General features: G+C 42.7%; 3 protein-coding genes across 15 annotated transcripts in view; 2 read left to right on the top strand and 1 right to left on the bottom strand.

Moving 5' to 3' along the window:
• Lmpt (four and a half LIM domains protein limpet) overlaps positions 1-7,984 on the top strand; it is a 68,748-nt gene extending 60,764 nt beyond the window's left edge. For 5 of the 6 annotated variants that reach the window (XM_032435255.2, XM_015175399.3, XM_015175397.3 and 2 more), the window contains 3 exons: positions 6,358-6,527; positions 6,635-6,821; positions 6,893-7,984. In XM_032435255.2, the coding sequence (XP_032291146.1) occupies positions 6,358-6,527; positions 6,635-6,821; positions 6,893-7,050 (515 nt within the window). In that variant the 3' untranslated portion in view covers positions 7,051-7,984. Of the gene's footprint in view, positions 1-801; positions 964-4,573; positions 4,818-6,357; positions 6,528-6,634; positions 6,822-6,892 lie in introns of those variants that run through there. The other variant, XM_015175398.3, reaches the window with a different exon arrangement.
• A 5,629-nt stretch (positions 7,985-13,613) lies between these two features.
• Positions 13,614-14,320, top strand: Urm1 (Ubiquitin-related modifier 1). The gene is made up of 5 exons (XM_002046645.4): positions 13,614-13,723; positions 13,777-13,844; positions 13,904-13,985; positions 14,052-14,100; positions 14,162-14,320. Exons 1-5 carry the CDS (start codon positions 13,644-13,646, stop codon positions 14,228-14,230), a joined length of 348 nt encoding a protein of 115 aa, XP_002046681.2. The 5' UTR covers positions 13,614-13,643; the 3' UTR covers positions 14,231-14,320.
• A 249-nt stretch (positions 14,321-14,569) lies between these two features.
• Positions 14,570-25,114, bottom strand: part of Pura (Puratrophin-1-like) — an 87,289-nt gene continuing 76,744 nt past the window's right edge. For 6 of the 8 annotated variants that reach the window (XM_070208095.1, XM_070208094.1, XM_032434402.2 and 3 more), the window contains exons 10-17: positions 18,552-18,677; positions 17,893-18,482; positions 17,670-17,831; positions 16,648-17,380; positions 16,374-16,587; positions 16,197-16,313; positions 15,679-16,137; positions 14,570-15,394 (exon numbers count right to left, since the gene is read on the bottom strand). In XM_070208095.1, coding sequence (XP_070064196.1) covers positions 15,180-15,394; positions 15,679-16,137; positions 16,197-16,313; positions 16,374-16,587; positions 16,648-17,380; positions 17,670-17,831; positions 17,893-18,482; positions 18,552-18,677 — 2,616 coding nt within the window. In that variant the 3' untranslated portion in view covers positions 14,570-15,179. Of the gene's footprint in view, positions 15,395-15,613; positions 16,138-16,196; positions 16,314-16,373; positions 16,588-16,647; positions 17,381-17,669; positions 17,832-17,892; positions 18,483-18,551; positions 18,678-20,572; positions 20,789-25,114 lie in introns of those variants that run through there. The other 2 variants (XM_015175661.3, XM_070208096.1) reach the window with 2 other exon arrangements.

The raw sequence follows: 25,114 nt of genomic DNA, 5'->3' as shown, positions 1-25,114 counted from the left end.
AGTTAACCATTTTATTGCAGCTCAATTGATTTTGTTTACTGGTAGCCGGGCAAAAAGCCCACGCAGCGCGTGTCTAGACATTTCCGTCTGGGGCCAACAATTAATCAGAGAACGTAACGCAACACGGCCGATACAATGTGCCGTATATGGAGAAAGGCCTTTAGGGCTGGCTGTCTGTCTGTCAGTTGCCATAAATGGGGGGCAGGCAACTGGGCTGCAACAAATGTCACATATTATGTACACAATTTTGCCACTGGGCGGGCATTTGAAAGTGTTTTCCGTTGACATTTCCATATCGCATTTCCCATATACCATCCAACCACTCGATAAATGCAAAGTGAGTGCAGCTTCCCACACGGCGGCAGCATTGGCTGGCTTCCTCGAGCGGCTCACCTTAACGCCCCGGCGTGGCAATGTCCGGGCACTTGACTTGCAGCTGAGCAACTGCATAAAGCATCAGTCAGTCAATCAGTCAATCAGTCAGTCAGCTAGTCAGTCAGTCAGTCAGTCGGTGGCAGCAACAACCAGTTTCCGTCAGTCAAAATAATTCATAATTGCCCGAGGAGCCTAAATGGCACCTTGCCCCAGCCTTGTTATGTCTTTTGTGCCATGTTCAACAAGACGAGATCTTTGTCTCAGTCAACAGATTTCACTCGAACTCAAACTCAATTCCACTCAAACTGAACGCAACTCGATTGCAACTCAACTCAGCTCAAGTCAACTCACCTCAACTCACCTCGGCTGCGACTGTTTTTGTTTACGTTGTGGCTCTTTGTTTTTGTCGGCTATTCTCAGTCTCAAAACGGCTTTCAAAGCGCTTGGCCAGTGCCGCGGACGTAAACCGAGTGTTGACCCCAACTGAATTTCAGTTTTGAACAGTGCAAAAAGCAACGTGTTGCATGTCCGATAATAATTACTTGTAAACAGAGCAGCTGTTCGACTATTTATAACGCGCATTAATAAGTATATATCCGCACTTAATTTTTAGTTCACTTCATTTCTCATAAACAAAGACAATTTGTTTAAAGAAATGTTTTGCTTGTAAACAATTTCTCAACTGCAGCAGCACCGCCGAAAAGTGGCAACTGGCGACGTTAACTTGCAACTGATATGAAACAGTTCACGCTGTTGCATCTGGCGTATGCGCAATATTTCAGCCCACACGCACAATGGGCGTATGCGCATTTTTTTCTGTAATTTTTTTGGCGACACTTGATATGAGTTTTGACAGGCATTGCATAATATTCAGCTTAAACACCTCTGCATGTTGCCAGCACAAGCAACAACAACAGCAACAATATTAATAATAAAATTAAATATTAATAAGCAGGGGGTGGGGGGGGGGGGGGGGGGGGCCAACTGGAGACAGCGCAGCTCCAATTGGAGATCGCTTAGAAATTGCATATCCAAAACCGGAAATGAATTTGAGCTGCTTTTTTTGGGCTGCATTTAAAAAATGCGGCGATAGCATCGACATCGACATCGACGTGTGCCACATTTAAAGAGCTAAATGGAAAACATGAAAAGCAGCAAGGCACACTCACAGACACACACACACACACATACACACATACACACAGACTATCATGAATATGCACGCCAAGAGGGAGCTGTGGCAGGTCGCCCACTTGAGCTGGCATTTCTTTCTGTCGTCTTTTTTTTTTTTATTATAAATTTATTTATTGTTGGCACTGCAATTGAATGCCAATTGAAATGAAATCGAAATCAAAATGAAATCGCATTGAAATTATGACGAAAACCAGCGCTGTAATTAATCGAAAAACGTATAAAGCAAAGCAAAAGGTAGCCGAACCAATAAATCGAACTGTCTCAAGCCCTTGATATTGTATCTCGGTGTTCAACTGCAAGCAGATATATGTGTATTTATATATATAAATGTACATAAACAAATGAATCGAATGTCATTTGGCTTTTGTGCGGTTTTTGCCGCTCGGCTTATCAAACTAGCCACAAAACAGCAACAAGAACAACAGCAACAAATTTCAATTCCAATTTAAATTTCTCTTTTATTTTTGTTGTCGTACTAATCTGACAAAACTAATAAATCTACACGGCAGTTGTGTGTATGTGTGTGTGTTTTTTTTATATTGTTTTTTGTTTCTTATGCCCTGCAGCCGCTGACATTTGCACAGGCGGGTCAAACTGAGCCAAACAAAGCGACATCTTTGATGGGTTTACACGATTCAGTTCGTGATATTGCCTTCTTTCCCAGCTTTGACAACAGTTTTAGCGTTTGGCTAATATACGGGCTCTGTTGTCATATTTCTCAATATTATGTTAATTACATAAAATTGAACGTCCTTTTCATTTGTCTCTTATTTCGCTATGATTTCACATTTTGTGCTATAATTTCTCCATTTATGTTTGAGCAAAGTAGCCAGTCTTTTGTACATTTTATTGATATATATGATTTATCTTTTGTGAGTTGCTTTTGCTCAATTTATTTTAAGAAACACGGCATTTAATTTCTTTAAGCTAAATTCGACTTTTTTATGCTCTCATTTCTATCGTATTTCGCCATTTATATTCGAGCAGGAGTTTGCATGTAAACTCCAATTTTCGAGCACATTTTGTGTGATATAATAATGCAGCAAATGCCCGTTTATGCATGTTAACAGCAGTAAAAAGACCTCTTTTTTTTTAATTTATAAATTAAATTGGAGTAATTGAAATTCGAACCCACGCGACGACCGCCCGCAATGTCAACGCGCACACAGCGTCAATTTTCGCTGAGCACTGTGAAAAATTTCGTGTGTCGTTTAGAAATGCAGAACGCGTTATGCTTTTTTTATTTTGTTTTGTTTTTGTGACACTTTCCATTTCTGCGCTGTTTCGGGGGCCACGTAGTCAGTCAGTCAGCATTGTCTAAAGCCCGCAATCAATCAATCAATCCACTTAGATCACAGCTGGCTGTCAATGTGGACTCAGATGATTCCACACACACACACAGCCTGGCCGAGTGGCTGGCGAATTTCAATGTCGCCTCCAGCTCAGATCTACACTTGACCTCAGCTGGCGGCGGCGGCGGCGTCTCTCAGTGTTTTCTTGTGGGCGTTTTGGTGGCAAGTTGTGGGCGAAGTCTTTGGCAGCGCTTGGCAACCAGCTCGCTTCAATTAGTTATAATTATGTGACGTTGTGCTATAGCAACAAAAGCTAACCACAAGCAGAGGTGAGGCAAACCTTATGAATGCTGCGCTGCGCTGCGACTCACTGTTCAGAGAAGGAGAGGCAGAGAGAGGAAGACTCTATCTCTAGAGAGAGAGAGAGAGAGAGAGAGAGTGAGAGTGAGAAAAAGGCAAACCTTTTGAGTGCAGCACTGAGGCTAACTGAACAGAGAGAGAGAGAGAGAGTGAGAGGGAAATTGAGGGGGGCAGTGAGAAAGAGAGCAAGAGAAAGAGTCAGAGAGAGGCAAACCTTACGCTGCGTCTAAGAGAGGGTCAATGAAAGAGAAAGAGAGAGAGAGCAACAGAAATAGGCAGATAGAGTGAAAAAGAGAGACACATAGAGAGAGAGAGAGAGAGAGAGATCGAGAGTGAGAGAAAGAGAGAGAAAGAGAGAGATAGAAGCAAACGAAGCTAATTTGTAAGTTTTTGAGATAGAATCAAGACAAAAATTCTTGAGTTAAGCACAATACATACTTAATTTTATATAAACTTCAAATGATCTTGACATAGTTAAAAATGCTTTTTATTCAAGTAAAATGAAATTATTACAAATATAATTTGTGCTTAAATTTAAGCTGTAAAATTTCTTGTTTCTAAATTCTTAAAGCTCGACTTATTCTGCGACTTGCAGAAGCAGAAGACGGAATTGGGCTTAACTTCTGGGCCAGAATTGATCAGATTTAATTGCTTGGCCATATTCACTGACTGAATTTCCTGTGCGCAAATCTTTCAATTTCCTGTCGCTCAGCTTTGCGCACGCGCTCTTGAAATTTTCAAGCAATTTATTTGCTTTTGTTTTGTGTAAAAAGTTAATTATTTAATGATTTATGAAGGCATTATTGTTGCCGTTGTTGTTGTTGTTGTTGTCTCGCTGTTCTCGTTGTTATTTATAAACATTCTCTAACTTTTAATGAAACTTGTTGCTTAGCTAGTCAATTTTTGTGTGTTGTTATTTTTTTTTTTTTTGGTCGGGCGGGGCTTAGTGATGTCATTGCCTTGAAGGCAAAGCGAGATAGACCCGACGTCGCCAAATTTGTCAGCCCCTATTGTTTTTTTATAGAGTATCGGTCGAGTTCGATTAGCTGGTTAGCTGAAGTGCGTGTGCTTAGCATTAGATTGCATCGCTGGCAACTGGTTTGTGCCCCTTTCCCCCCTCACCAGCTCTTGGGTGAGAGCATTGATCGGCGCTCAGCTGACCCAGTTGCCCGTGCACCAAATTGATGATGGCATCTTAGCCTAAGCTAAGACCATTTGGCCAAAATCCAACAAAAAAAAAAAAAAAAACTTAGCTCAAGTCGTGACTTATTAGGCCAGTTGCAAGTCGTCGGCTCTGACACTTTAGGTTGTGCTGCAGTTGAAATAAGAAATTCACTCACTGGTTAAAATAGCGGAAGCTCAATCGATCAATCATGACTGACGTGGATGTGCTGAGCGCCAGAATGAAGTCGCGCTTGCATTTGCAAAGCAAGACAATTGGCGCCGATCGCATCAAGAAGGCCAAGGATAACAACGAGGACATCGCCGTGCTGAGCATGTTCCTGCCAAATGCCAGCGCCGTCGAGGAGAATCGCAGCTTCTATTGCTCCCTCGGCGACTATTGCCGCCTGGGCGATCCCCGTGCCACCAAAGCAGGTAAAATAGTGCTCAACATGTTGCGCGCATGTTGCCCGTAAATTATGTTAATTAAATCCAGCGATACATCATAATTTATCAATATTACTGGCCATTTAATGGCCGACTTGTTGCCAAATTGGTAAAATACCAAAACAAAATAGACGCCCCCATGGTTTAGCCGAAGATGCTGCGGCCAGCTCTCCATAACGTCATCGCAGCTTTCGTTGGGCCCAGCGCTGGCCTGATGAGTAATGGGAGCCAAGAAATAAGTACACTGAAAGAAATATTAATAGACAAATGATATGATTAAGCAGCTGTTGCTCGCAAGTAGGAAGGGGCTGCGTTCTTTCAATGCCCCTTCTTGTCAATTAAAAAAATACTTATTTAATAAATATAATATGCTATTATAGTTAAAGTTAAGTTTATGTTTAAAATGTCCGCTTTTGTGCGATTGAATTGAAAACATGTTCTGGTAATCAGTATTTCTAGACATAAGAAAATATTAAATATTATGTGAGTTTTCTTAATTCTTCTTTCAACAAATTATAGTATTTAAGAAGAATAAGCAATGCTAATATGAACAACTTTATTAATAATGGAATTATGTGGTTCAACCTAAGGGAAATAACTAAATTTAACCGAAGAATTCCACGCGAATCTTGATGAGACATATGTATAAATACTAGTTGGAATTTAGAGTTCTACACTTTCGATAAAACATATATGAGTTAGCTTTAGGAATATAATAAATTAATTTCTTTAAGATTTACTCTGATATTTATTAGACATTTATGTATCATTGTTAGAAAGTTCATAGCTAAGTATCCTTAGGAATACTACAATTTTGATCTTGATGAGTTCTTTAAGTTTATGCACGACTCTCTGGAGATATTCAACATTTATGTGGACATCGTAAATATGTCGTGCATTAATGTCAAATTATTTTCGCCATAATTTGTCAAAATACGAACTGTTGTTGTGGGCTAAAATTAAAGAAAAACAATAGAAACATCTGCCCTGACATTATTCCAGTCAATTACCCTTCTCTGGCACAGTGATGGGCGGCAGTCAGTGAACCCAGCAAAAGTTTTCGCTTCGCTCACATATTTGGCAACAAATTTTGAGCACGCAATAAATAATATAAACATATTTCTGTGCACACTTTTATATGGGAACTAATGAAACCATCTATCTAACATATATATAGTCCATGAATGTAATGTCTCTCGAGACTCGCAAATTTGAATAATTTTTGCATTAATCGTTATGAAAATGCGAAGTCGAGGCACAGCTCGGGGCGCAGGTGGGCTGTGTGCTGGGCATGGGCTGTGTCTTTGACAGTTGCATGTCACTCGCACATAATAATATTATTGGCTTTTGTTGTTATTTTCTTTTTTAGTTATTGTTCAATATGAATTCTGATTGAGTTTCTGTGATGGCTTTGGCCTGAATATGTCGGGAATTTGGGGCTATTTAATAGACTGTGTAACCCGGGCGGGCACACAAAGTTCAAGGCTGCCAGAAATTGATTTGTCTAATGTCTCGCTCTCCTTTACAGGTACCAAGAAAATGGAATACAAAACCCGGCAGTGGCACGAGAATTGCTTCTGCTGCTGCGTCTGCAAGACGGCCATTGGTACCAAGTCGTTTATACCGCGCGAGCAGGAGATCTACTGTGCTGGCTGCTACGAGGAGAAGTTTGCCACGCGCTGCATCAAGTGTAACAAGGTGAGCAAAATACAAGAAAGCATTCTCTAGTCGGGTGTGCTCCATTTGGAGATACCCTGAAGACATTTACAAAAGTATTTGCCCGTTAACGAGTTGTTCGATTGCAGGTAATCACCTCGGGTGGCGTGACCTATAAGAACGAGCCGTGGCATCGTGAGTGCTTCACATGCACCCACTGCAACATCACGTTGGCCGGGCAGCGCTTCACCAGCCGCGACGAGAAACCCTACTGTGCCGAATGCTTCGGCGAACTGTTTGCCAAGCGCTGCACATCGTGCGTGAAGCCCATTACGGGTAAGTTGCAGCTGAGCTGCACGGCAACTGATCGGAACTCATTGTCCAAAACTTCTCTTCTTACTCGACAGGCATCGGCGGCACACGGTTCATCTCGTTCGAGGAGCGTCACTGGCATCACGATTGCTTTGTGTGCGCCAGCTGCAAGGCCAGCCTGGTGGGACGCGGCTTCATCACCGACGGACCCGACATTCTCTGCCCGGACTGTGCCAAGCAGAAGCTGATGTAAATGGCAAACCAAACTGCGGAGTCCCATCAAGTCAATCAAATGGCCACAGGAGAAGAAAGAAGGGGGAGAAGAGCGGAGCAGCTGGAGCGGAGGCGGATGCCCAGCGTTAATTAGCCATAAAAATTAAACAGAAATTCAACGAAAATGGATCAAAAATCAGCAATGAGCGGAAGATGATGTATTAAACGATATATACAAACAAAATATTGCCTTACTCTTACACATATATTAGATATGAGAGAATTAGCTAAACAAAGTCCTAAAATCAAAAACAATTTCAAATGAAGAAGCAACAAATTTTTGACTATTGTACGAGTGCTTGTATACTTATTAATATATAGCTGCCAAAAAAAAAAAGAAATGCTATATAAACAAAACAAATCAAAAAAGAAAGAAAAAAAAAATCGCTTGAAATTTGATATTTTATTTGTGCTTAATTGTCAAATTGTATAAAATATATACTTATTTATTATTTTTTGTAAATGCATTTGAGCGCGAAAACAAAACCTAAAACCTAAAAAAAAAAAGAACAACAAATGGAATATACTGTAACTATTGTTGCCACATTTGCATAATGTATGTATGTTTATTTATTTATTTTAAGTTTTTCTAACCCACACACACACACACACACGCAGTGCGAAAAGTTTCCTAACCGCGGGTTTCAGTTAAATATATACTTATTTTAAATGTTATTAAACAAAGCAAACCATATATATATATATATGTGTGTGTGTGCATGCCAACACATACACACACATGCACACGTCCTTGCAATTTAATTGTTTAGTTCTATTTTTTTATGGTTTCGTATTGTAAATGGAACACTTTGCGCTAACTAAACACCCACACATTATTATTTTACATATGCCAACAAAATGTCAATGTCCTTAACTATTTAATGAAATTAAAGCTAAACAAATTAATAATTATAGTTGGCGTCTAGTTTTTTGCTTTCTTATTGTGCAATAAGAAAAAAAGAACGATTCAGAAATGATGTCAATCTCGTTTTGTTGATTTTTTGGCATATCTCGGCCAAGTAATGTCAGATGTCAGATTTTGTAATGAAATAACATTTAGACTCGTGAAAATCTAAATTCTGACAAAAAACGGCCAAGAAGCAAGGTGTAACTTCACGTTTCTTGTCTCTCTGTTTTCTTTTGGATGTTTCTTTTGATGGATGTTTCTTTTGAATATAAATAACGTTTGATTTTGAAAAGTTATACCTTTTTGAATTCGTATGGAAGCCTAATATCGATTGACATTTAATTCAAAATTCAAAAAAGTATAACATTCCTATTTCGGGTCATTTTTACTCGAGATAATTGACATGGACAAATATATAATCAGTAGTGATCTCTACTCATGGTACCTAGTTGACCTTTATATCCTTGGTTATTCCATATCATTGATATAGTCCTAGAGAACCTAAAGGACAAAGTTCTCGCAAAATTTGCAAGAATATGGCTCAAAACTATGTATGCTTTTCCCTTACAGCCGCCCCAGCCCCTGGATGGTTTCTAGTTGACTAGCTTATTCTTGGTTACACCATACCATCAATGTAGTCCTTGAAAACCTAAAGGATCAGATCCCTGCAAAATGTGCATTGAAATGGTCCAAAAACATGTATGATTTTTCTTTCAGGAGCTCTATTCAATAAGCTGGAACTGCGGCTGTTGTTTAACAGCCGCCTTACAGCACTTATTTAACATAAACTGCTACTTTACAGTGCTCATTTTAATTGAGTTACTTTTTGCCCCTTAATGCTATGCAATGAAAATTTTTAGCCTTTTCGATGATTTTTTTTTAATATCTCGGGAGATATAACGTTCCAAAACGACAGAACTCCTCGCGGAGATATGACGTTCCAAAACGACAGAACTCCGCGCGGAGATATGACGTTTCAAAACGACAGAACTCCTCGCGGAGATATGACGTTCCAAAACGACAGAACTCCGCGGGAGATATGACGTTCCAAAACGACAGAACTCCGCGCGGAGATATGACGCTCCAAAACGACAGAACTCCGCGCGGAGATATGACGTTCCAAAACGACAGAACTCCTCGCGGAGATATGACGTTCCAAAGCGACAGAGCTCCGCGCGGAGATATCGCGTTCCAAAACGACAGAACTCCTCGCGGAGATATGACGTTCCAAAACGACAGAACTCCGCGCGGAGATATGACGTTCCAAAACGACAGAACTCCGCGCGGAGATATGACGTTTCAAAACGACAGAACTCCTCGCGGAGATATGACGTTCCAAAACGACAGAACTCCGCGGGAGATATGACGTTCCAAAACGACAGAACTCCGCGCGGAGATATGACGTTCCAAAACGACAGAACTCCTCGCGGAGATATGACGTTCCAAAACGACAGAACTCCTCGCGGAGATATGACGTTCCAAAACGACAGAACTCCTCGCGGAGATATGACGTTCCAAAACGACAAAATTCCTCGCGGGAGATATGACGTTTCAAAACGACAGAACTCCGCGGGAGATATGACGTTCCAAAACGACAGAACTTCTCGCGGAGATATGACGTTCCAAAACGACAGAACTCCGCGGGAGAAATGACGTTTCAAAACGAAAGAACTCCTCGCGGAGATATGACGTTTCAAAACGACAGAACTCCGCGCGGAGATATAACGTTCCAAAACGACAGAGCTCCGCGCGGAGATATAACATTCCAAAACGACAGAACTCCGCGCGGAGATATGACGTTCCAAAACGACAGAACTTCTCGCGGAGATATGACGTTCCAAAACGACAGAACTCCTCGCGGAGATATGACGTTCCGAAACGACAGAACACCGCGCGGAGATATGACGTTCCAAAACGACAGAACTCCTCGCGAAGATATGACGTTTCAAAACGACAGAACTCCGCGGGAGATATGACGTTCCAAAACGACAGAACTCCGCGCGGAGATATGACGCTCCCAAACGACAGAGCTCCGGGCGGAGATATGACGTTCCAAAACGACAGAACTCCGCGCGGAAATATGACGTTCCAAAACGACAGAACTCCTCGCGGAGATATGACGTTCCAAAGCGACAGAACTCCGCGCGGAGATATGACGCTCCAAAACGACAGAGCTCCGGGCGGAGATATGACGTTCCAAAACGACAGAACTCCGCGGGAGATATGACGTTTCAAAACGACAGAACTCCTCGCGGAGATATGACGTTTCAAAACGACAGAACTCCTCGCGGAGATATGACATTCCAAAACGACAGAACTTCGCGCGGAGATATGACGTTCCAAAACGACAGAACTCCGCGGGAGATATGACGTTTCAAAACGACAGAACTCCGCGGGAGATATGACGTTCCAAAGCGACAGAGCTCCGGGCGGAGATATCGCGTTCCAAAACGACAGAACTCCTCGCGGAGATATGACGTTCCAAAACGACAGAACTCCGCGCGGAGATATGACGTTTTGGACGTTCCAAAACGACAGAACTCCGCGCGGAGATATGACGTTCCAATACGACAGAACTCCGCGCGGAGATATAACATTCCAAAACGACAGAACTCCTCGCGGAGATATGACGTTCCAAAACGACAGAACTCCTCGCGGAGATATGACGTTCCAAAACGACAGAACTCCTCGCGGAGATATGACGTTCCAAAACGACAGAACTCCGCGCGGAGATATGACGTTCCAAAACGACAGAACTCCGCGCGGAGATATGACGTTCCAAAACGACAGAACTCCGCGCGGAGATATGACGTTCCAAAACGACAGAACTCCGCGCGGAGATATGACGTTTCAAAACGACAAAACTCCGCGCGGAGATATGACGTTCCATAACGACAGAACTCCGCGCGGAGATATGACGTTCCAAAACGACAGAACTCCGCGCGGAGATATGACGTTTCAAAACGACAAAACTCCGCGCGGAGATATGACGTTCCAAAACGACAGAACTCCTCGCGGAGATATGACGTTCCAAAACGACAGAACTCCGCGGGAGATATGACGTTTCAAAACGACAGAACTCCTCGCGGAGATATGACGTTCCAAAACGACAGAACTCCGCGCGGAGATATGACGTTCCAAAACGACAGAACTCCGCGCGGAGATATAACATTCCAAAACGACAGAACTCCTCACGGAGATATGACGTTCCAAAACGACAGAACTCCTCGCGGAGATATGACGTTCCAAAACGACAGAACTCCGCGGGAGATATGACGTTTCAAAACGACAGAACTCCGCGGGAGATATGACGTTTCAAAACGACAAAATTCCTCGCGGGAGATATGACGTTCCAAAACGACAGAACTCCGCGGGAGATATGACGTTTCAAAACGACAGAAATCCGCGGGAGATATGACGTTTCAAAACGACAGAACTCCTCGCGGAGATATGACCTTCCAAATCATCACGAATGCTCCTAGTGCCTGTGCATATCGAGTTTGTTTCCAAAAATCGATAACTTACTCCGTTTCCAAGCAATCGATAAAAATCGATATCCTGTTTTTTTTGGGCAATTTTGGTAAATAATAAGAGCTTGAGTCCCCATTCTTGACATATAGCTTCTAAAATAGAATATAGGGTTGTTTGTTGGTTTAGTGTTGTTTATTTTAAAAAATTGATTTATTTAAATTTAAATTTATAAAAGTGTTGTTTTTTATACAAGTTTTCTAAATTATAACTGTTAAATTATACAAATGGAGCATAAATTATAATTTTAGCTTATTGAAACTTAAAGTAACTATATCTGGCTTAATTAAGATACGATCCTGGAATAAAAAGTTTTGTCACTCGTGAAGGTCCTTAGAGTTTATTGTAGTCCTTCATTTTTTTAAATCTGAAACGATAAAAACACATTTAAATTAAACATATAAATAATTATGTAAAAGCAGAAAATAGGCCAAAGCTCGGTCCTGTCCTTGCAGATTTTCAAAGGACAAAGTGCGTTATGATCGTATAGACCTCCTACATCGATCTGCATCACAATATGAGATTTTATGAAATTTTTGTCGAATTCTGGAAATTCTTTAATGCCAATCGATAGTCCTGCTCCCCACGAGCTGAAACGGTATATCCTTCCGATATCCTTTCGAAGTTGGCAAACTTAAGGCCAATTAAAAAATGTCCTTTTTAAAAAATTGGCTATATATCGGAAACGGCAAGGACGATTTTATGTCCTTTGGACAGTTTATTGTCCTTGTTCATACGATTAATTTGACACAGGCCTTGTCAGGATCCATAAGGATATGGTCGAGTTAAAGCTCTGAAAATTTACAAAAAAAATTAACAATCGATTTCTTAATAAAAGTTGAAGCGCAAAAAACGATTCGTTTATAAAGGCAACCCAGTTTGTTGGGATTTAGGCATATCTCGGCTAATCGTAAGGATCAGTACTATCGATTGGCGTTCAAGAAATGAAAATCTAAATTTTGACCCAAATCGACCAAATAAGCAAGGGGTTACATCACGTTTTTTCTTAAAATCGGGGTCGGTTCGAAAATCAAAACTTTTTTGATGGATTTTTTTTTCAATATCTCGGGTAAATATAGTTAGATTATAAAATGTTATACCTTTTTGAATTCGTACGGATCCCTACTATCAATTGGCATTTAAGTAAATTAACAATCGATTTCTTAATAAAAGTTGTTGACCCAAAATCGATTCGTTTGAAAAGGCAACCTTTTTTGTTGAGATTCTGGCATATCTCGGCCAAATAATGTCCGATTTTAGAAAGATATACCATTTTTGACTCGTAAGAATCAGTACTATCGATTGGCGTTCAAGAAATGAAAATCTAAATTTTGACCCAAATCGACCAAATAAGCAAGGGGTTACATCACGTTTTTTCTTAAAATCGGGGTCGGTTCGAAAATCAAAACTTTTTCGATGATTTTTTTTCAATATCTCGGGTAAATATCGTTAGATTATAAAATGTTATACCTTTTTGAATTCGTACGGATCCCTACTATCAATTGGCATTCAAGTAAATTAACAATCGATTTCTTAATAAAAGTTGTTGACCCAAATTCGATTCGTTTATAAAGGCAACCCAGTTTGTTGGGATTTTGGCATATCTCGGCTAAATAATGTCCGATTTTGGAAAGATATACCATTTTTGACTCGTAAGGATCTGTACTATCGATTGGCGTTCAAGAAATGAAAATCTAAATTTTGACCCAAATCGACCAAAAAAGCAAGGCGTTACATCACGTTTTTTCTCAAAATCGGATAAATATCGTTAGATTATAAAATGTTATACCTTTTTGAATTCGTACGGATCCCTACTATCAATTGGCATTCAAGTAAATTAACAATCGATTTCTTAATAAAAGTTGTTGACCAAAAATCGATTCGTTTGAAAAGGCAACCTTTTTTGTTGAGATTTTGGCATATCTCGGCCAAATAATGCCCGATTTTGGAAAGATTTTTGACTCGTTAGTATCATATTATCCATTTGCGTTCAAAAAATGAAGGTTTATAAAAAATTTTTTTATCCAGAAACGCAAAAAGAGCTTATTGGCGCAAAAGCAGCTATGTAAACGCAAGATGAGTAACATTGCGCAAAACTGAGCACTCGACGCAGTGTTAATTTCTGTCTTTTATGGTGAATGTCAAACATCCAAAACAATAATAAATTGACTGTAGATTGCCAAGAGATGCCGGACTTAAAAATAATACTGGAGTTCAGGTAATATGTGAAAATGTTCAAGCTTACCGTTATTCAAAGAACTCCTCTTCCAGTGCTGGCGCCGAACTGCTCTTTGGCAACATCAAACGGCGGGAACTTGCATTGGACGGTGACCAAAAATGTGAGAATCCATCGGTACTTTCCATAATTTACTGCCAGCCGTAAAACGATTTATTGCAGGGACCATAGCGAATTTGCTAAAGTGGATGCACGCCAACATTTTAACAGAACGTCCTGAGCTATTCATTCAGGAAAGTACGGTGTAAGTGAGTCTTTGGCAGCAGCAATTGTTCCTTTTGTTATGTTTGTTGGCTCTTCTGTTTCACAGACGGCCCGGCATCCTGGTGCTGATCAATGATACGGACTGGGAGCTGCTGGTAAGATGACCTATTCTTATCTTATAAAGAACCGTCAGTTAAAGCTATTGTATTATTACAGGGCGAGCTAGACTATGAGCTGCAACAGAATGATAACGTGCTTTTCATATCCACACTGCACGGCGGCTAACAGAAGCGCTTTATGTTAACTAGTATAAGTACAAAATTTTGTATTTTTGATAAAAAAGAAAAAACAAATATACAAAAAAGTAAAATAGAAGTTGCATAAATCAGAATTACGTCCCTTTACCAAAAACGGCAAAGGCCCACACGAGGGTTCGGGTTGTAAAATTATCTTCATATTGCGAAACTTTCTATTCGTCTAGTTATTTATACCAGCAGGGCGGCGAATAAGCTGTTGGGAATTACAAACAGAATTCGGAGAGGCAACATTTTAACTGTTAAGCAGCACACACAGATTCTTGGCTTGTGTGGGGGGCCCTGCTGATATGTTTCGATATTCTAAATATTTCGAAGCAACATTTATTCAATTCTTTGCTTAATTGTATACATTATTCATATTTGTAAAGATATGCAATTATGTATGTATATTGTTTACGATAATCTAAAGATAGGCACTTAATTTACATATATTAACTAACTGTACGTTATGAATTTCGATTTCGATTGATTTTCTTTTGGGCGTGGTAACGCCCATTTCGGCTGGCACTTTGTGTGTGTGCCCCTCGATTTGTGTGTTGTGTGTGGGTTGTACGCGTAGATTAAGGTTGATTAAGAGCTATGAAATATATTTCGACATTGACACATTGAATTCAATAATTTTTAAATTTTCTAAAAACAGAGAATGTGATAAATGTAAGAAAATGCATCCAAGGCAAATAATACAATAGGATGAAAATTGATGACAAAAAATTAACGCAACTAAAATCAAAAATAAATAATAAATAACAAAAAAATAATAGTAATAATAAGTATGCATATGTATTATATGTAAATCTGAATCTGATGAAACCGTTTTTCGCTAAAGCTATGTATTCATTTTTCTCGTAACTAACTATGCGGGCATCGAAAACTGAGATGAAAACTGCGACACTTCAACTTCGACTTCCACTTCGATCTCACTTGTTGCTCTCCGGCGCTGCTGCCTCGGCAGCGTGGGCGTACGACTTGTAGCGACGCAGGATCACCGTCGAGGTGGAGGCTGTGGCTGTTGCCGTGCCGAATGTGGATGTGGACCAACTGCCCCGACTGCCAGACAACTGCTCCGCGGCGTGGGCGTGGCCGTGCTCCTGATGATCCGGCGTGATGGACATGTCTGACAGAATGCCGCTCTCTAGATATGCATATAAGTATATATATAGGGGGAGAGTGTAAATTATGCACGAATAACATTCAAATCTAGCCGGAAACAGACAAAGAACATGCAAATACAACTAGTGGTTAGAGGTGAGCGACAGAGCGGGGGGTGTTTTATGTACAGTAGAGTGTCAAATAATACTGGGGTGGGGTGTGGGGTGTGGGGTGTTGTTTTTATATACACGGGAAGACAAACATTTTATACAAAACTAAAAGCAACTGTTGGCCTCTAGAAGAAGTAGCACAATTCAAGCTCTATACCCATGGACAGCTGGCTGACAATTGTTGTGGAGCGTTTGTGATTTCGCTTATTGCTTCTGCTCGATCCGCTGCTGACGAGCGTGGGCGTGGCATATCGTTGGCTAGAACTCGCGTTGGCATTGTCCGGCTCGCTGCTGTTGCTCAGCTTAAGCGCCTGTGTTTCGTTTATTAGCTCCAAGGTGGCCGTGGGATTATTGTTGTTGTTGTTGTTGTTGTTGTTGCCGCCGCTATTGCTGCTGATGCCCAAGTGGCTGCCCGTCAGTTTGCTGAAGCTCAGATTGAGGCTGTGGCGTCCGGTTTCGTGTGCCGCATGCATGCCCGAGGAGCAGCCACCACCGCCGCCGCTGATGGAGGAGCTGCTGGTGGTGCTGGTGCCACTGGACAACGAGCTCTCCGAGATGAGCGAATTGGGTCTGCGCATGCTGCCCTTGCCCGGCTCCGCATGACGCAGTTTGGGCGCTGTATAAAACAAATAAAGGTGTAAAAGAACTGCTTCTGTTTCCAGGCCAGGCACTTACTTTTGTTTAGCTGGGTTAGGGGTATGGAGCGATCGCTGATCTGATTGTTGCTGGGCCGTATGTCCAGGCAGGGTTTGCTGCCAATGCCCATCGAAGACATCTCCGCCAGGCGAATTTCTGCGGCAGTTAATGGTGAATTTGAGAGTTTATCTTGCGCTCTTTAGTTATGTCACTCACCTCGATTTCGCTTCGCCTGTTTCCAGAGCAGCTTGGATATCTCCTCGGTCCAGGCATTCTTGATGTCCTCCGACATGCACTGCAGCATCCAAGTGTCGTCCGGCTTGCGTTTTCTGAACCAAATCTCGAACTTGGTCGTCGAGTCGCCCGTGTGCGCCGTCAGACCAATGTCCGAGGTCTTTATGCTGTTCTTGTATATGTAAATGTCCAGATTCTGCAATGGAACGGGCATTAGTTGGGATGGGATTGGTCTGGCCTAGGCTGGCATGCGCACCTTGTGATCGGGAAAGCGTCGCGCCTTGCTGAACAGTACCAGCTCCTCAAAGAGGAACACCTGGCGCAGCGTCTTCTTGCCGCCACGTCCCTGCCAGACGAGGAACTCGTTCTGGCGCAGCAGTCGTCCCTGCTCCTTGACATTGACGTCGCAGTCGCGCAGCGAATCCATGGCCAGCAGATCGTTGCCGTGACGCAGCTGAAACTTGACCATCTCCTCGGCGCGCTGCAGCTCCTCGACATCGGCGGCGATCTCTTGCAGCGCAGCGCCCTCCACGCTCTTCACCGCCTTGACCAGCTGCTGCAGGAGCAGCGCATATTTGCCCATGCGCTGCACCGGCTTTAGCAGGTAAGAGGCCAGGTCCATCTTGTCCTGCAGCTGGAGCTGCTTGGGCTTGAAGAACGAGCTGCCGTACTCGCTCAGCAGCGTGTCGCTCTTGGGCTTGTTCTTGTTGTACAGCGCATACAAATAGAACTTGGACTCCATTTCGAGGAAGGCGGCGCCCACCTTTAGAGGATTGCGCTCGTACCGCTCCAGCTCGCCCAAAAAGTGAGAATTGTGGAACTCAAAGATCTTCTCAATGTTGCCAAAGATCACGTTCCGCTGGCCGCGCAACGGCTGCGGAATATCCTCACGCAGCAGCTCGTCGATATAGTTCTCGATTACGTAGTACAGGGAGCGCACATAGTCGCGTTCGGTACCAATCATTTCCCGCATGATCAATAGAAGCGTTCTGTCAACGAAAGTGAAATGCGAATTTAATGATTGGAATAATAATAGTAGAACAATACATATAGTCTTCTTCGTTTACATAGGGTTGGGAGCTGGGAATAGGTTGAACTAAAATGTAAAACTTAAAGTTTCAATAGTAAGCATCGCAAGCAATTAATTAGATAAGGGCTGAAGGATCATGGCTAAAGTTTGCTTTTTGGAAGAACTAGACGCTGTAGACAATTCATAAGATTTCAGTTTCTGTTCAGTTCAGCTTTCACTCGGAGATCTTACTCATTTGACGCACTTACTTTTGTATTTTTGGTTCCAAACAGCTGAGCTCCTCCAGTTTGGTCAGCTCCAGATTGGAGGCATGGCACTGTAGATGGGCATTCGCCTCCATGGGCGAGTGCATGTCCATGTAGCGCTTTGTGGGCCGCTCGAAGCACTCGTCCTCAAGCAGTTCGTCGTGGCTGCAAGGAGTGAATCAGCATCAGTTTGTGTCTTGGATCTTGGCATTTGTCCAACACTCACCTCTTCTCGTTTAGACTCTGGCAGCTGCAAATGCGGGCCAGCTTCGGATTGCGTTCGCAATTGTCGCAGACGCCGACACCGGAATCGGCTATCTTGGACTGCTGCTCCTCGCCATCGGCATCGGCATCGCCATCGCATTCCTGATCGTGCTCCTCCTCTGGCTCATCCATGTCCTCCAGATTGCGACTCTCGCGCCAGCAGCTGCAGTGGCTGCCGCCGGTTGCACCCTCAAAGGAGCTGCCATTGCCGGAGCTGCAGCGATAGCTGCCACGCTTTGTGGCAGCCTGAGCGGGCGTGCTGCTCGCTCCCGGCTGGGAGTTGGCCCTGTGCATGGCCGGCAAATGTTTGTCTATGAGCGCCGTGGCGCCCAGCTCCGCGGCCAGGCGCTGCAGCTCCTCTAACGCGGCTGTTTCGCGCTGATGCTGCGTCAGCAAGTGCAGCAACCGTGCGCCGCCCTCAATGCGCTCCCGCGTCTTCTCCAGCTTCTCTGCAAACTGATCCAGCGCCGTCTTCAAGTTGCGTGCGCTCTCGCTCAGTACGGCTATCTTCTGGGCAGCCAAGTGCAGGTCGCGACCCTTGGCCAAGTGTTTCTGCAAGGGATTAATAGATGTTTGTTGATTAAGTTAACTTTACATCTATTATTTAAGGCCTTAGCTCACCCTGGCTATGAAATAGTATTTCTCGAATTCCAGCTCCTGTGCCTTCAGCTGCGCCTCGTTGTCCAACTGAAGCTGTGCGAATTTTTGCAAGTTTTCAGCGCCGTCATTGCCTAGCCAAGAGGTGACCTAAAAATATATAAAATAGACAGAGATTTAGTATGTAACCTTCAAACCTGTTGCAAAACGCGCCCACGCCGGCCTCAAGGCTCAAGTCGATGAAAAGTGAAACTCATACAAAGCGATTGGCGATCTAATTAGGCTCCACTTTACAAATTAAAAACCAATCGCGCACAAATCAAATAAAATGATTCCTCAATGGGCGTATTATAAAGCTCCCAAAGGTATTGAAAGCAACAACGACAACAACGACAACAAACACGGGCCAATCAACGATCTCACATTGATAATTTCGTGGCTCTAACCAATTTTTAATCACCTGCTGCGTCCAATTGAATTGATACAATCGATGATGCGACGCATTATGGGAGCGGCAGCAGGGGAGCAGGGGAGCGGGAGCGGGCTAAGACCCAACCTGAACTAACTAACCAGCTTCCAGCTGCAGCACCCGCTCCCAGCTGGAAACGCGTGCGCTGCGCCGCGTTCACTTTCCGTTTTTGGTGTGTGTTTTGTCGATCTTTGGCTTTGAGATAATGCCTGAGCCACTTTTGGGGGCATGTCCACGTCCACGTTCGCGTCCTCCCCAATGAATGAAACTGACTGCCGGCTATGGAGGAGCGGGTGCTGTTGCTCAGCGAGCGTCAGCTGCTCCAGTTTCACAGTTGCCGCACAATCAGCAGCAGCAGCCGGCTGACAGAGACTCTGACTCGGACTCGGACTCGGACTTGGTCGGACGCTTCATGCTCATCAGATATGGCAGGCATGACCATACATACACATGTCTACGTATAAGCATCTACGAGTAATAATACAGGGTGTCGCAATCATTCATTTAAGCTGAGAGTTGTTTTGTCTATTTATGCAGCGCTTTTTTATCGTAAGATATTGAAAATTGAACATACGACAGATATTGATAATTGTTCATTTGAAAACTTCGCGAGTTATTGATGGTAATTATCAAGTAAAAACATAGAATTGTTAATTTTTGATTGTATCTTAAATTGTTCGCCTTTTAAAATAGTTTAAGAAAGACTCTATCTATCATATAAAATAACTAAGATTATGAACTTTTGGCTTTTTCAAATTGTTAAAACAAGAGCTCTAGGTTTATTGATCAATAAGATCGAATAAATATTATTCTTTTTTATCACTTTTAAAATAATTCTTTAAATTCCATTATAACTTTCTATATAAAAACAATAAAGTAAAAGTTTCTTTAAAGAATTTGCTCACAAACATTTTGGAAATGATACCGAATCATTGATTTTTTTATCACTCAATAAAATATTTCTCAACCTTTTATAGATTTTATGACATATTTAATATATCTGACCTCTGTAAAAACTTTTTGCAAATGCATTCCGTAATGTTTAATATCTTTTCTTTGTTTAATCTATAATTTGCACCATTGCATCACTTAAATTATAAAAGAAAAAACTAAATTCTTTAACGAATTTTCGCACATAATTTTGTTTAGCACTTTCGCGTCTTTCCTTTTTGGGCCTGGCACACCCTGTTTTATTTTGTGGAGCCGGCTCAGTTGCTGGCATTGTTTACATGACGGGGCGCAAGGCCTTTTTTAGTTTTATTGGCTGATGGCATTTGAGAGATTGTTTCTGAGCGATTGCCACACACAGGCAAAAGTCAATAATAAATAAATTAATTGATTTAGTAAATCGCTGGTTCAATGAAATTTTTAATGCCAGCGATAAGAAGCCGCTGCAGCAGGCACAGCAAACGCCTTACGAGTGACTCGAGTGAAATCAAATGCAGCATCATAAAAAGCCAGCGATATAACAAATAAAAAACAAAACAAACGAAACAAAATGAAATGAAACTTTAACAAGTTTCAGTTGGATGCACGTTGATGTGGCTGATGAAGCTGCTGGAGGATGATGACTCACATAGTTGGCTATTTGGGCTGCCAAGTGGCTGGCAGCTGTTTCACGCTCGCTGGCAGCTGACGAGCAGGAGGCGAAGGCGGCGGAGGAGGAGGCAGGCGGTGGAGGTGGCGTCGCTGGCGACGTGGAGCCGGAGTCGGTAGAGATCATAACGCGTATTGAGCTCAAAATGCGATAACAATTAACGCTGCCCGCTAAGCGCGACAACATCAACAACAACATGCCACAGGCAGTTCAGAATTGCGACTGGAACTGGAATTGGAATTGGAAGTGCAATTGGAATTGAAATTGGAACTGGAAAAGCGCGCCGCTGCCAAGCGCTAGCAGCCACTGGCAGTCACTGCCAGCCCTCCTCAGCGGCCACTCGGCCGCAGCTCGAACTGCGCTGCAAATCTGATGCACTTCACCCCGCCTATCGCCTGTCGCCCGGCGTCTCTCAATGAAATTCAATCAAATCAAAACAATTAGTCTGGGCAAATAATGGGCACTTGGTTGTTGGCTGGCACTGGAAATGTCGCTGGAATTGCAATTGGAATTGGAAGCTCCGAGCCGCTTGCAACCCGGCACAGTACGCACAGCGAACATCATGATCTTGTTCATATTGATCGGTGTTGTCGACTTGGCTTGTTTATCGCCAAATCTGGCAATTTTTTAAAATGCAATTGCGGGAAAGCTTTTATCTGTATTTAACACGTGTAATAACTAACTGTCTGTTTAATTAATCGATTGTCTAACTGACTGACTTATTGATTAACTAACTGACTAACTGCATAACTGTGCGCTTAACAGACCGATTGACTGACTGACTGTCTGTTTGACTGACTGATTGATTGATTGAAGACACACCATTTTGGCAGACTGACTGAATGACTGACTGAGTGACTGACTGTCTGATTGATTGTTGAACTGATTGACTGTTTGATTGACTGATTGATAGATTAAATGACAGGTTGACAGACTGAAAGAATGACTGACTGATTGACTTATAATCTAGGAAGTCATATTTGTTATTCTACCATATAATAGTTATATCATTTAATAAAGAAAATGTCAAAGCAATAAAAGGAATTTTGCATTTTTTTCTCATTTCTCTAAGCAATATTTAGCCGTTTTTCTCACATTTCTGCCTGGTAAAACTAGCTGTTTTCAACAGCCAAAAGCTGACAACACCGCTGTTAATGTTGGCTGTTGATTATGATTGTGATGTTGCTGATGTTGTCGACTGGAAATTTGCTTAGCTAAGTAAATATGTGAGCTGCAGGCACATCTTCAACTGCAGCTGGGCGACTGCCTGTTGATAAGCCTCCTCGCATTGACTCTATTACTCTATTTGCCAGCCGGTGGCAACTGTCTGCGGCAGCAGCAGCGTCAGCAGCGGATGTTGTCTTTTGTATTTTGTCAGCGCTGATAAGCGCCTGTAGCGGCCAGTTGACTGCACTCTATATCACAATGCGGCGATGATGGGCACATCATAGAGAAGCTGTTGTGGTTGGGGCATGTTGCTGTTGGGTGTTTGCTGTGGCTGTTGCTGCGGCTGTTGCTGTTGCTCTTGGTGTTGGCTCTGACATAAAACGCAAATTTAACGTGACAGTTTAACAAGTTGATCGCATGCGCCATAAAACACATGCAACACCTACAACAACAGCAACAACAACAAGAACAACAACAACAGCAATAACAACAACTGTGCCGCACTGAGCATGCGTGGCTTCCAGCGCTCTGCGTGGCAAATGTTGCTGCTGCTGCTGCTGCGACGGCAGCAACTGTTGCTGCTGCGGCTGCTGCTGGCTGCTGTCGTGTAATTTACGCAAATGTCGCGTATTTATCTCACAGCCATAAACATTTTTTAAGCCACAATATCGAATTTATTTTGACACTTTACAAAGTTGTCGCCATTGTTGCCGTTGTTGATGTTGTTGCTGTTGCTGCTATCTTAGAAAATTCCGACAGCTATTGGGGATTTTGTCTCTGTCGGCTTTGGGGTTCTGTTTCTATTTCTGGTCTTGGGTTATTTATTTGAAGTGCGTCTTAAATGATATGCGTTTGCCATTTGCCATTCGGACTGTCTCATTTCGGCATGGCTAATTTGTGGCTCTTCATTCTGGTTCAAGCGTATCGCCGAGCTGCTTATCTCTGGCTCTTAAGTTCTTTATTTTCCTATTTCCTATTTTAACAGCCATGTCGTATAATTTGCCTGCAAATTTATGGCAGTTACTCAGCAACTATAGCGCCAATAACTAAGCTCTAGATTGCTAAGTGTGTGTATCACAAAGCAGAGGGGGAGGTGGGGCGAGGGGCTCGCCTTGAACATCTGAGTGGCAGATGTGTGCGCCAAGTGAGCCATCAAACACGAGTGTTGACTGTAACATTGATCGAATTCGCATACCCTCTAAGGCAAGGGTCTGACTGTGATTTGTCAAAAACTGAATCAATTTGAGTAATTAGCTAGTCTAAAATTTGAGCTCCAGTTGAATACTGAAAATAAAATATTACTTTGATCAGAATTGATGTAAAACTTTTGAAATGAACGAAAGCCCAAATCCACAACTCTGCTTTAATTTCAAATTTTAAACTCCCAACATCATATTATAGTTAAAGCTCTGCCCAGACTTGACAACTTTTTGAAGGTGTATTACTTTGATCTCTAGATTAATTTTGCATTTAAATATAATCATTCTATAAAGATTTTCCAACTCCTCGCCTTCTTCTAACGCCCCTCTCCCTAAGAATTGAAATGTTTTTCATGTTTAATGTCACTTTGGTCATGTTTTGTGCTCCTGCTTATGCCTCTTAAGTTAAAGCAATTTTGAAACACAATCCTGTAAGTTAAGTTTTATATTCGAAATAAATGAACGGAATAGGAGCATTAAGTCATGCATTACGCTAGCTTAAAGTTAATGTCTGGGCTGAAATAGCTAATCTAAAGTGGACTCAACATAAATTTGAGTGGACTCTGTGACTTTTAGAGGTGTCGTTAAACAGCGAAGTCGTGTTAGTGTTGCCCGCGAAGTTGGCTTTGGTTTGACTTGGCCAGTCAACCCAATATTGACATGGGCTTGGGGCGAGGCGCGCCTGGCTGCATTTTTTTGGTGAACTACAAAAAAAACAACAGCTTGCATATGTATAATATAGCAATTTCGTTAAACTATTTGCCGCGAAAAGGCGATTACAATTTTACTTATTTTTCACTTTCCAAACGCAACACGCCCCACAAGAGGGCGGGAGGGAGAGCGGGCTAAGCGGGGTAAGCGGGAGCAGAGAGCAAAGAGGAGGTGCACGCACAAAGTCATAAATTGTGGCCACAAAAGGCCAAGACGTTAATGTGGTGACAATATTGCATGCAACCGACTTGTGGCTGGTCGCAAAGCAGCTTTGCTGCGGCAAGTGCAACAACAAGCAGGAGCTGGGGCACGGGGCAGACAGTGACAGTGACTGCAGCTTATCGCTGGAATCAGAGACGGAACGGACGTGACGACGCTTGAAATAAAATAAAAAAAAAAAAAAACGAAATGTGGAGAAAAAAAAATGATGACAGCCGTTGATGAAGTTGACGATTTCTAAAAATGCGTGTAAAATTAGTGTTAAAAAACATGTCAAACTCAATATGACAGTTACATTTTGACATGCCCCAAACGATGTCGGCGACGGCGGCGACAACAATTACGTTTTGTTCGCTGTCACTCCAACCTGGCCTGGCCTGGCTTATGGCCATTGCCGAGGCAGGTGAGCTTCTTGATTCAATAAACACTCGGATGCAAATGCAGATGCAGACATTCTAGGCGGCAACTGTTGCTGCCTTGCTGCCTTGTTGCCTTGCTGCCTTGCTGCCTCGGGGCGATGTCTGTCAAGCTAAGCGTATGATTAACGTCCACATTGATGACACACACAGCCAGAGCCGCAGCAGCAGGAGGAGCAGCAGCAGTTGAGGCACTTGGAGCATCAGTCGCATCAGAGGCAGTTGAAGGAGCCGCAGATGAAGTTGCAGCTGTGCTGGCAGCCAGGTTGGAGCATGAGGCATTGTTTGTTCGCGTGGCGAATTTGCATGTATCAACCGGTTGCACACACACACACACACACACACACACACACACACTGTGCTGTGGGGGTTAATACACGCGGCTATTATTAATGCCACTGTGAATGGATCTGGGAGTCTTCTCTCCTCCTTTACCATGTCGACACTAAATAAGCCTTCATATTTCATGGCCAGTTTTGGCCGCTGACCGAATTCTATGCCAGCCAGTTCTCAAATGCTGCAGCTGCAGTTATGCAAGTAGCCAACTTTGCCACCACATTCCTGTGCGCCACGAGGACCCCGGGTTCGTATGTCAAAGGCCATAAATAAGCGAGGCGTTGCTTCCGCCAAGCCAAGCCAAAACTTGTCCCCGGTCAGTCAGCAGCTCCTTGGAGCTGCCACTGCTGCTGCCACTGCTGATGCTGCTGCAATTCAAGGCGCGAAACAATTAAACATAGTTTTCATTGCACAAAAGCTGCCGACAGCGCGCAAATTAATTTGAAAAAAAAAAATATATAAAAATAAATAGA

This window comes from Drosophila virilis, chromosome 3 (genome assembly GCF_030788295.1).
Source record: "Drosophila virilis strain 15010-1051.87 chromosome 3, Dvir_AGI_RSII-ME, whole genome shotgun sequence".
Classification (NCBI taxonomy): domain Eukaryota; kingdom Metazoa; phylum Arthropoda; class Insecta; order Diptera; family Drosophilidae; genus Drosophila; species Drosophila virilis.
The sequence above is the reverse complement of the archived record's forward strand: the minus strand, read 5'-3'. Positions and strand labels throughout refer to the sequence as shown.

Bases quoted from the DNA above. Each gene is read 5' to 3' on its own strand.
- Urm1 (XM_002046645.4), top strand. From the start codon at position 13,644: ATGTCAAACATCCAAAACAATAATAAATTGACTGTAGATTGCCAAGAG. The intron at 13,845-13,903 runs GTGAGAATCCAT...GATTTATTGCAG, and splicing joins ATTGGACGGTGACCAAAAAT to GGACCATAGCGAATTTGCTA. The intron at 14,101-14,161 runs GTAAGATGACCT...GTATTATTACAG, and splicing joins ATACGGACTGGGAGCTGCTG to GGCGAGCTAGACTATGAGCT.